The sequence below is a fragment of the Vanacampus margaritifer genome, chromosome 18, assembly GCF_051991255.1.
Source record: "Vanacampus margaritifer isolate UIUO_Vmar chromosome 18, RoL_Vmar_1.0, whole genome shotgun sequence".
Lineage (NCBI taxonomy): Eukaryota > Metazoa > Chordata > Actinopteri > Syngnathiformes > Syngnathidae > Vanacampus > Vanacampus margaritifer.
Window position 1 is genome coordinate 17,061,443 of NC_135449.1, and position 12,320 is coordinate 17,073,762.

Here is a 12,320-nt window from a genome sequence, read left to right on the forward strand (position 1 = left end):
ATCGGCGTCTACGCACATACACAGTTAAACTGCCACCTTTAAAACCCTCAAACAAATCCCAGATCTTATTGGAGTAAACTAACCTTTTCCACAATAAATTTAAGTCCCGTCGTTCAATATTAAATACATTTCACCTCATTATTTAACGATCAACGACCAATTTCAAACCCCGGAAGCTTCTCAAGTCGTCTAGCGGAAGTACTATCAGGTCACCCATTCGGTTTTTCAGATTAAAAGCGCACCCGCAATTTATATTAAACATCAACCTGTCCAGTTTTTACTATATTAAAGTTATATAAATAGTTATAACTTCACAGAAATACCCAAAGCTAGCATTCTAGCATTATTCATCATTTTATCCACGAATCCACGATCATGTTTCGCTTTTCTTCCACTCGAAGAAATTACAGATGTGTCTCGTATGAGTTCGTCCAGCGCATGACGTTTTTACACATGCAAGTTCAACGGCTTTCATCAATGATATTAAATTACCGTAGATTATAACGGTGGGAAAAACCTTTTTCACAGCAACTGTACATCCACTCGTTTAATTCATCTTTAATTTCACGTCTTTTTCCGTAGGCATGGCTCCGACAGCTACTGCGCATGCGTTAGCAACTTCATGTTTTTTTCAAGTGAAACTGCATTCGGGTCTTATTATATTAAATTATAGTCATTATTATATTTAAGTCGTATTAATAGTTATAAATGGAGTGACGTCTCACTTATAATACACTATTATTAGTCAACAAAATAGCTCATCGCGCCCCCGTAAAAATAATAAATGACGTCAGACAATTGTACTAGACAAACATGGAATACACACAAACAAATATCATGATCTCCTCTCAAAATAATAAATACTGCTTTAAGTCAATCATGAAGCAGTCTATCGGCTGCTTTCAGCCTGTCTATTCACAATTATTAGATTCAATTGTGTAGCATGGCTCTCGTAATAAAAAAATACTGCTTTAATTCAATCATGAAGCAGTCTATCGGCTCCTTCGTAGCGAAACTTTCTCAAATTCATACGCCTACTTCAGCCTGTCTGTCCACAATTATTCGATTCAATTGTGCAGAAAACTCTCGTAACGTTACGTACCGTAATATATCCTCATCTGCGCTGTGACAAAATCCGTTATTCAAGGAACTTATTATGATTACCTAACAGCGGGCGTACTCTCCGCTGTGTCAATTCATAATATTCATCTCTAATTCATCCAAGAATCTAGCGACATTCATTTTATGCCTGACTACATTTCAGCGCAATGCCCAACAACGTGACGGCATTTCCGTAGACAATGCTTCCGCCACAACGTACGTTGAAGAGGAATAAGATTATTTTGTCCTCTTTGCGTGTTCGAAAACTTGAAGACAGATTTAATGTAAGAAAAAACACCTTTGCAAAAATGATTTAATAAAAAAAAAAAAAAAGGTCAGAGATCTCTGGACATTCATTACAGACTCCAATTGCTTCACTTAAACAGGTGGAATTTCAGAGCGTCGAATGTAGTTCTTCCGCGTGTACAATGGCTTCTTATAGTTAAAAGACCTCCTCTCTTTCATTTGTAGACAAAACATACTCTCTGGGTACTTTTCCATGAGCGATGGCGAAAACAGAGTCAGGGGTGCGTGTTCGAAAACAGATTCTGTTCTCAAGGACTAAATGTGTTTTCGCACAAAACGCTGAGAAGGAACTTTTTTAGACTAAATAGTATGTCCCAGCTTAAGGTCAGATTATACCGAAATCAACACCACTTGCTCTGCACAGGACACAAAACATTTCGACAAGGTTAATACTGAAGAATTAAAATGTACTGTATATGAAATGAAGTATTAAAAATGTTACAATATCTATCAGTCCGCCCTTTGGGCTTTTTAAATAAAGCCCAACAACTAAATATTTAAACATTTTTACCAAAGATTTACCGTGACGTCAGATTTTCTTCACAGACAAGACAGCATACAAACAAACGAATATCTCCTCCTAAAATAATAAATACTGCTTTAAGTCAATTACGAAGCAGTCTCTCGACTAATATAGCCTGTCTGTTCACAATTATTCGATTCAATTGTGCAGAAACCCCTCGTAACGTTACGTACCAATATCCTCATCTGCGCATTCATATTTCTGTTGTAACAATGACGTGACACACAACAAATAACATACTACTTTAAGTCAATTATGAAGCAGTCTATCGGCATTTTAATAGAGTATCATCTTTGTCAATTAAAATTGTACGTCCATTTCAGCCTGTCTGTCCACAATTATTTGATTCAATTGTGCAGAATCCTCATCTGCGCTGAGCAAAATAATCCATTATTCAAGGATCTATTATCGATATCTTCACAGCGGGCGATCTAGCCGTTGTGTCAATCATAATCTTCCTAATTCCATCCAAGAATCTACCGACATTCTAATTTATGCCTGTTTAACATATTTATTCAAGGAACTTTTTATTTTCGATTTACTACCAGCAGGCGATCTATCCGCTGCTTCAATCTAGAATCTTTCCCTAATTCCTTCCAAGAATCTATCAACATTTAATTTATGCCTGTTGTCACCTCAGCGTGACCTTATTTCATCTTCATTTCATTTTAGCGCATTACCCAACAACGTGACGGCATTTCCGTATACAATGCTTACGTCACCACGTACGTGTACAGTTCAAACACCGTGGTAAAATCCTAAATCTGGGACTTCGCGTCCAACCAAACGACTTCAAAATTTATCACTATTTTTCTTACACAAATTCCATCCTCAATATAATTTTGCAAGACGAATTTACCAGCCGCAGCGCTCTCAGACAGACAGAACTCCTAAAACGTGGATAAAGTGTCCACTTACCTTGATTAATGTGGCCGGGAGTTCCATTCGTCTGTGAACGCCCCGCTGCAAAACGTCGCTCTACGTCGGGGTGCACCATTTTGAAGAGGAATAAGATTATTTTGTCCTCTTTGCGTGTTCGAAAACTTGAAGACAGATTTAATGTAAGAAAAAACACCTTTGCAAAAATGATTTAATAAAAAAAAAAAGGTCAGAGATCTCTGGACATTCATTACAGACTCCAATTGCTTCACTTAAACAGGTGGAATTTCAGAGCGTCGAATGTAGTTCTTCCGCGTGTACAATGGCTTCTTATAGTTAAAAGACCTCCTCTCTTTCATTTGTAGACAAAACATACTCTCTGGGTACTTTTCCATGAGCGATGGCGAAAACAGAGTCAGGGGTGCGTGTTCGAAAACAGATTCTGTTCTCAAGGACTAAATGTGTTTTCGCACAAAACGCTGAGAAGGAACTTTTTTAGACTAAATAGTATGTCCCAGTTTAAAGTCAGATTATACCGAAATCAACACCACTTGCTCTGCACAGGACACGAAACATTTCGACAAGGTTAATACTGAAGAATTAAAATGTTAATAATGTGTAACAATGGTTAATATATGAAATGAAGTATTAAAAATGTTACAATATCTATCACTTCGCGTCCAACCAAACGACTTCAAAATTTATCACTATTTTTCTCACATAAATTCCATCTCCAATATAATTTTGCAAGACGAATTTACCAGCCGCAGTGCTCTCAGACAGACAGAATTCCTAAAACGTGGATAAAGTGTTAATAAGGCCCTGGAATTCTACCCATCCATGAACGCCCCGCTTGCAAAACGTCGTTTTTCGTCCGGGTCACCATTTGATAGAGGCTAATTATTTGTCCTCTTTTGCGTGTTCCAAAAACTTGAAGATAGACTTCTTGTGAGAAAAACTCCTTGCAAAGATGATTTATTACAGAGAATTCTCCGGTCACACAACAATGAACATCACGTAAAAGGTGGAATTCCAGGGTGCGTGTGTGCCCCCTCTTTTGCGGAATACAGCTTTTAAAGAATCCAAATCAGTAAGAGAACACCTATTCTCCTCCCATCATGAATAAGTAAAACAGATTGGTTCTCACACAATATGTTACATAATATTATTTTCGTACACAGTCCGCAGTGGTGTTCATCTTTTTAGACAAAATATACTCTCAGGGTACTTTTCGTACTTTTTTCCCAAAACAATATCTCACAAACAAATTGAACTGGATTTAGAGTGGCCGTGAGTGATGGTGCTCTCAGGGTATGTGTGTGGCAAAATTTGTTCTCACGAAGAAAATGTGTGTGCGCAAAATACTGAGAAGGAATTTTTAGACAAAAACAAGGTTAAGGTCAAATTATACTGAGTTCAACACTATTTCACCTACTCTACACATCTATAAAACATTTCAACATGGTTAATATATGAAATAAAGAATTAAAAATGTTAATAATGTCTAACACTAACCACAGATCCAAACTTTTGGATCTGAGTTCTGGAGGTAGGTGGCTGAGGACACTTGGATCGTTGCAAGCCCACTGTCGTAATTCCAAGCCGCCAGAAGCAAGTAGATCCCTGAGCTGATCCACCAGTTTCTTGGCTTCACTAGTAGTGGCAACACTGTGTAGATAGTTGTCAACGTAGAATCAATGCTCCACGGAGAATCTGAGGGTATCGTTGGACTTTGTGGGATCCTTGACGTGGCTCTGTAGGGCATAAGTAGCACAGCAGGGGCTGCACGTGGTCCCAAAGGAGAGAACTTGCCACTCAAATATCTTGGGGAGTTGGTCCACCTTCAGGTCTCTCCATAAGAACCAGAGCAGGGGACAATCATCAGGGAGGAGGCGGACCTGATGAAACATACCTTTGATGTCTCCTCTAATAGCAATGGGACCTTCCCGGAACCTCAACAGGACAGCAAGCAGGGGGGCACCTAGGGTTGGGCCTGGTAAAAGGTACTGATTAAGGGACTGGCCCAACTACTGATGGGAGCAGTTGAAAACAAGGTGTTTTTTCCCATTATGGGTAACAAGGTGATGAGATATGAACCAGCAGTCCCTTTGTTTTAAGCAGGGCTATAGCTTGCTGGTCTTGCTTGGAGCGTGTCACTTTCCTCTCTGGCCTGTAGGGGACCATGTCCACTTGCCACGTGTCTGTAGAGATCATCCATGTGGGGTAAGACTGAGGTAAACAAGCATTGGGCTGTGTGGGCTGGCCGCCCCATGGGCTGAATAGGGCCCTGCAGGGTCCACCCCAGCTTGGTGTGTACAGCTGCTGGGCTACCCGAGGACCAAGTCTGACGGGCTCAATGGGTGTAAGGAGGTGAGGCTGGTCAGAGCTTATGAGAAGCAAAGGCTGCACTTCTCGCAGGGTAGGGATAGGGGTACCCCGTAGGTGCTTAAACTTCTTCTGTAGGTGGGTAACTGGATAGCTATGCTGGGCTAGACTGAGCCTGCTTGCTGTAAATGCATCAGTGATCTTAAACTTTACCTTAGGGTTGTCAGGAGAGGAGACTCAGAATCACACCGTATGGCCATGCAGTACCTGGATATGCTGGCGGACTGTGCGCAGGGGGAGGTCTTCTGGGGTGTCTTTCATGGCTAGAGACTCAGTAGCTATGGCCAACAGCATAGTTCTCTCGGATCCATCATCCAAGATTGCAAAGGTGTCTAGGGTCTGATTTCCATAGTGCACACGCACCACCTTCAACATAACCCGGTTCCCAACACTGGGTTGGTCAACGTAGAGTGACTCAGAGGCGCAGGTAGTTAGACAACTTTCTGCCTTTGGGGGTAAGTCTACTTTGACTGTCTCGGCTCTTTGATTAATTTCATGGAGAACGAGGAGGGTGATTCCCCTGACACAAGTTAAAAGGTTTCTTGAGGTTATACTGGGCAGCTAAGTGTTGACTAGCACAGCACTAGCACCGCTTGTTCACCTGTATCCACTCCTTTAACTCGTCTTTGGTGAGCTTGGACACAATACTGCACTGGCTGAGGTAATGCTCTGTACTCTCACAATAGGGGCAGTAAGCTTTAGTCTTCTTCTTATCAGGGCTCTCTTTGCTGCTATTCAGTACTACTGTCTGTCTGGCAGACTGTTCCCTTTGGTTCTCTGCTTCTCCTTGAAGCTCCAGCCACTGACTGGACTATCGAAGCCCTGACACCATTATTCACGGCAAAGCCACTCTGACACGTCACGCAAGTTATGTGTAGCTCCAGGTCTAGTGAGCTGATAACGGCGGAAATCAGCCCGCTGTTTGGTAGGTAGCTTACCCAGTAGGCGAGCTACATGCGATCCAAGACTTACAGTAGCTCGCTCTCCCCTTCATGTCGCAAGATTTGTAAGAAACCCACCAGGGACTGGACTTGGAGGGCGAATTTCTGTAACGCCACTGGATCACCCCGTCTGACTTCGGGGCCATCCAAGACACTGGCTATCTTCTTTAGGGCAAGCTGATGAGGTTGACCATACTTGTCATGAAGTGCTGTCATGGTGCAAGTGTAGGGGGTTGGTGAGTTTAGATAGGCATCAGCTATTAGTCTAGCCTCCTCAAATTTAAGATGATCTATGAGTATCTGATACTTGAAAGGTTCTGTAGCACTGGAGGGGAGGAGGTTTTCTTTATTTTTATTTTTTTTTACCTTTTTTTTCTGGAGAGCTCAGCATTGTTCATTCGGTATTTTTTTTTTTTTAAAATTTTGTTTCTACTTGCTGTTTTTGTCTTTTATATACAGTAAGTGACGTCACTCTTCTACCCTCTAAAAAAATTTGGGGCACATGCTGTTGCTCCCATCTGTCATCAACAGTTTTTCATCAGTGCTACTGGGGGGCCACATAGGGCCACATAGGGCCACAGACTTCCTAATGACAAAAAAATATATATTTTTATATGGACGTGCATACGCACAAAGAACGTGCTCTCAATCCATTTTTCAATGCATGTATAAAGGATCCACTATCCTAACACAACAACAAAAGGTTCCAAAGGGCTCCATGTGTAGTAGGTGGTGTCTGGTCGGTGCTGGATTTCACTTTTCTTTGATTACTCCTTGGGTCTTCTGACAAGTTCACGACTCTCGGGATTTTGAAGTATTTGGTTCAGGTGAAGGTTATGGGATTTTTAATAGGTTTCATGTGAATTAATGAGTACAAAGTAACACACACGCATATATGCACACACTCACACACAGTCACACGTACATGATCACGCACAAACAAACAAAAGGGAGAGAGAGCAATGATGATGACATGTTGAATCGGTAAGATTACCAAATGAACAATACTGACCTCAGAAAAACAAACAAACTTAAAACTACAGTCGACCCATGCACATTTGCAGGTTGGCACCTGTGGATTTGCTGATTTTTTCCCCTCTGTTTTATTTTTTTTTCAATATTTTTTTTCCCTTTCTCTCTCCATATATTTTTCTTATTTTTCCGGGATAATTTACCCAATTTCCCCTTGTTTTTTGTGGAAAACATATTGAATGTTTATCAGCATTATTTGAAGATTTTTTTGGGGGGTGGTTTGTTAAAAAAAAGAAAAGAAAAAAATATATATTATTTTTTTTGTTTTCAATGTTGCCCTTTTTCTTTCATTCTTTTTCTTTCTTTCTCTCTTTCTTTCTTTTTCTTTTTTTTCTTTTTTTAAGTTCCCCATCTTTGGTTTTGATCATTGAAATCAATCTCAGGCACGTCTAACCGCTTTCCCGAATGAGCTCAATTAAACAAATACTACTTCAAGGTGGAGTTTGATTTGTTTTGTCCAATTCTTTCTTTTAAACTTTTTTTTTGATAACTGGAGTTAGCAAAATAATTCACCCAAGAAAAGTATCAGCATGAGGCTCTGCTGTGTTCGTCAGACTTGCCACAACAGATAGGATCAGAGAAAGATGATTTTTGTAAAAGATCATTGTAATAATAGTCTGCGATCATACAGTTTTAATACTCTAGATCAGCGTTTCCTCCTTAAAGACATTGTTCTACGGGCAAGTAACCAAGTTATGCTGTCTAAAGATAATGGGGTAAAAGGAGACTCTTTTAGCATTTGTGGGAGGAATTCTCCAACGTCTTAGTAAAGGAATAAGAACACTAAATATTCCAAGCAAATTGTTGCACTGTCGCAATCTTTAAAAAATGTCACTGTGATTCGGAATTAAAAAGGTAAAAGATAAAAGCGGCTCTGGATATAAAAGGAGAAAATTTCAGGGTGTCATCATGCCCTGACCCCAACTGTATTCACTAAAAGGAAGATCTATGACTGTGCATGTCAGTTGTACCTCTAAACAGAAACTCTGGGAGGCAATTATGCATGGATGAACAACTTGAATGGATGTGAGAGTTGTTAAGATTAAATGGATATTACAGTATATAAAATGACAGAAATATGACAGATTTGTTTCATATAGTGTTTAAAAAAAGTTCTATTAAATCCCTATTAGGCTCATATAATTGATGATGACAAAGACATTTTACTCACAGTGAATCACATTGACTATTTAGGAAAATTAACATAAACAGCATCATGCATTTGGAATACATTGTGTTGTTGTCCTGGTTTTAGCCATTATGAACATGATTTTACAATTATTTGTATCCATTTGCCACAGTCTTACAGGAAACAAACCAGATTCTTCCCTTAAAACTCACCGTATGATGCCACCCTTCCTTTTGGCTAAGAATGACAACACCTCAGTGAATCGATCATCCAAAACTGGTGGGTACAGACTTGGCTTTTTATGTAATTAAACAACAAAGCTCTGCCAACGATCGGCATTTTTGATCAAAAAAAAAAAAAATGCTTATATCTGTACGAATTCTGGACTATAAATAATAATGTTGTGTGTGTATTCTGGACTCAGTTGAGAACAAGACACCATGGGGCATCAATATCATGAAGAAGCCCAAGAAGACAGACAATCCAAAGGCTTTTGGTGTGCGCCTTGAGAACTGTCAGCCTGCGGTAAACCACAAAGTAAGCCTACGTACTTACTTTCTTACTCAGTCCTGACGCATCTGTGGCAATTTTATGCTTGAACTGATCGGTCTTCCCATATATTAATCATCAGTTCTATATAGCATCTTCTTTTCGCCACAGACTTTTGTGCTTGTTCGTCCACCATTGCTTTTTTGTCTAACTATAATAAATAGAGATCAACTAACAACAAAGAAAAACTTTATTAGCTTGTTTTTTTTAGCTTGTTTTTTTTAGTCTCTCTTCACTTTACTTTTCATCATTGTTAAATATTTTTACACATTTCTTGAGGGTTTGTTCATATGTCCTGTTTTGTGCTGTGTGTGCATGGTTGGTCCTAAAATAAATAAATAAATAAATACCCTTGACAGAGCTAGCTAATACTTGTGCACATTCTGACAATGAGCGCGCCACTGCCACTTCCTGTAGTGGATGTGCAATTACAATTTACTCCAGTATGGCAAAAAAAAAAACGCAACACATGTTCCCTGGGGTCAGGAGCTGAAACATGCCGTTTGAAGAAAGCACCCTTTTACCCGAGTGGGCCAAAATACCTGCTGAGAGGTGCAGAGATCTCGTTGAAATTCAGAAAATTCGTTTGATTGCATTGGTTGCCTCAAATTGTTTAGGAACAAAATGCTAAGTTAAGGGTACCATAATTTTTGTCCAGGCCTGTTTAATCAGGTTGTTATGTAAACAATTCTGTTGAAGCACAATTATATATATATATATATATGTATATATTAGGGGTGTTAGAAAAAATCGATTCGGCAATATATCGCGATATTACAGCGCGCAATTCTCGAATCGATTCGATATGCAGCCGAATCAATTTTTAAACATAAATTTTTACGGGAATATTCAACAAAACGTCTTACTTAGGGTTAGGATTCACACATTAAGCATGGAAGAATGTTATATTAATGGAACATTAAGCCTTAATATTTTATTTCAGTGCTGTTCAAACATGAAACAGACTGCAACCTGTTTGTTAAATGCAGTGGCTCAGTTATAAGCGTGAATTTTTAGATAAATAAATACATTTTCATACAAATCTTACAGTGTACATATACAAGTTTACTGATTTTCTAAATTTGAGTTAAAAAAAATTGCAATAATAATTTATAGATTCGTATCGGGATTAATCGGTATTGAATCGAATCGTGATATAATTGTTTATTTTATTTTATTTTATAATTTTTTTCGTGCGAGAGCTCAGTATTGTTCATTCGGTAATTTTGCCGATTCGACATGTCATCATCATTGCTTCCTCTTTTTTTCTCTTTTTTTGTATGTGCATGAGTATGTGTGTGTATATGTGCATGTGAATGTGTACTCATTAATTCACCTAAAACCTATTAAGAATCCCTCAGAATCCAGCTAGAGTTGTGAAGTCAGGAGACCTGAGGAAGGATCAAAGTAAAGAAAGAAAAGTGGAATCCAGCACCGACCAGACATCACTTACTACCCATCGAGTTACCAACCAGAATCTTTCACCAACCCCAGAAACATCTAAATTCCAACAAATTAGGGAGACCTAAGGAAAGACTGAGGAAAGGAAGGAAGGATAGATGTAGCAGAGAGAGATCCACAGACATCAGCCTCCACCGATTCAATGACCAGAGGAAGAAGCAGATTGTGTTTGAATTTCGGTAGATGCTGGTGTGGTGGATCTGGCATGCATGAAAACTTCTACCATAGAGGGGAACCGTCGACCCCGGCCAGGACAGAGCAAGCACAATCCCCCAGGGCCCCGAAGCCGCGGCAGCGCCAAGGCACAACCCCCGGGCCCCGGAGGGGCCACTGGCCGGAGAGCAAACCCAGGAGGCAGGAGCGCAGAACGCAGCCCCTGCTCCCCCATGACCCCCACCCACACCTGCCACCCACCACAACCCAGCCCCCGCCGCCCCTAGGCCCCCAAACCACCAGACACCCCCAGCGCCCCCCGCTCAGCCACCCGTACCACCCACCAAGCCGCCACCCTCCCGACCGCGCCGCCACCCCGCCAAACCCCGGGGACCCCCCGTACCCAGGCATTGGTGCCGGAGAGGGGCCGGACAGCAGAGCAGCGAGGTCAAACACCCCCCAACCCACCTCCAGCCGCGTGGCAGGGCGGAACACTGGAGGCAGATGTGATGAGATGGGAGCACTGTGAGACGCGCGGCACCCCCGAACCCCAGGCCCAGCGGGGAAAGGTCCCGATCTTCACGCCAACGTACCTAGTGAAAGCTAACCCTGTTATTGAGTTCGCCAGCTCACCGACAGGCGAACTCTATCCCTACACCGTGGATGTGACCCCACCCAGTGTATATACAAGTGTGTGTGTGTGTGGTGCATTAAAATTGAGAGCAGGTGAGATGGAGCAGAGGGAAATGATATTCCACCGCTCCGATCCACCTGCTTCCCAGACTGGTCGGTGAGTGTATGTGGTGCATTAAAAAAAATAGCGGGGCGTGGTGGCACGTTGGGATATAGATGCTTAATACTGCGGTCTGCCCCAACCGATGTCTCCCCACCCCCCGACACACCCGCCCCCTAGTTGTGGGGTGCATTAAAATTGGAGGGGAGTTGGTGTATCCACCCTACCCCACCACCCCAAAGTTTGTGTTATGTGCCCTAGGTGTCTATTAACAAAGTGTATTGTGCAAAACTAGTGCAGTGAGTTAAAAGGAGCGACCAGCAGGGCCTCCCCCAAGCCGGCAGGGGCAGGAACACCTGCCCACCACACCACACCCCCACCCACCCAATCCAACCCCCCAACGGGACTCACGGCGGGTGCCAGGAGGCTCACTGGAGCGGGGCAGGCACAACATCCTCTCCCACTTGCCCGGCCCCCGGATCCCCGAGACTCGTGCCAGGGATGGAGCCCCCGGCTAGGGGAGGGGAAGGAGATGACAAGAAGGGCAAGGGGCGGCTGCAGGGCAGCAGAGAGAGGGGGGAGGAGGAGGAAGGGTGATGAGGGAGAAGGGATCGGGAGTCGGAGGACGGGCGGGGAGAGGCAAGGAGGGAGAGGCGGCAAGGGAGAGGAAGGGGGAGGGGAGAGGGGACCACGGGGCACCCTGGAGGCCCACCCACCCTGAACCGCGTCGCCGGGCACGGTGCGACTACCCGGACACCAGGGAGAGCACCGCAAGGCTGCACCTCCAACAGACCCAGGGAACGGCCAAGACGCAGCCGCCACCCAGCAGCCAACAGAGGGGCAAAGCAGCCCAAGCTCCGCCAAGGGGGACAGCACCTATAAAGTTAACCCACTGGCATGCAGTGATTCCGAATATAAACCCTTAGTGCCCATTGGAAGTGAATCTTGAGGAGTTGGTGATTGTAAGGTGTCATTTGATGTGGTCTGCTCGATCCTCCTGGCAGCAACTGGGTTCCTGATTCCTATAAAAACACAACCATTAGTTGCCAAATACAGAAACAGCAATATAAGTTATCGCAATGTGGTGGCTCTCGCTAACACGCAGAATTAAGTAACCAGATTTAGATT

The 12,320-nt window shown here is 42.5% G+C and overlaps 1 protein-coding gene across 13 annotated transcripts in view; it reads left to right on the forward strand.

Annotated features, from left to right (window-relative positions):
* The window catches only part of LOC144038048 (rho GTPase-activating protein 23-like), a 104,127-nt gene that overhangs the window by 69,330 nt on the left and 22,477 nt on the right, over positions 1-12,320 (forward strand). For all 13 annotated transcript variants that reach the window (XM_077550142.1, XM_077550148.1, XM_077550141.1 and 10 more), the window contains 2 exons: positions 8,469-8,575; positions 8,721-8,833. In XM_077550142.1, the coding sequence (XP_077406268.1) occupies positions 8,469-8,575; positions 8,721-8,833 (220 nt within the window). The remainder of the gene's footprint in view (positions 1-8,468; positions 8,576-8,720; positions 8,834-12,320) is intronic.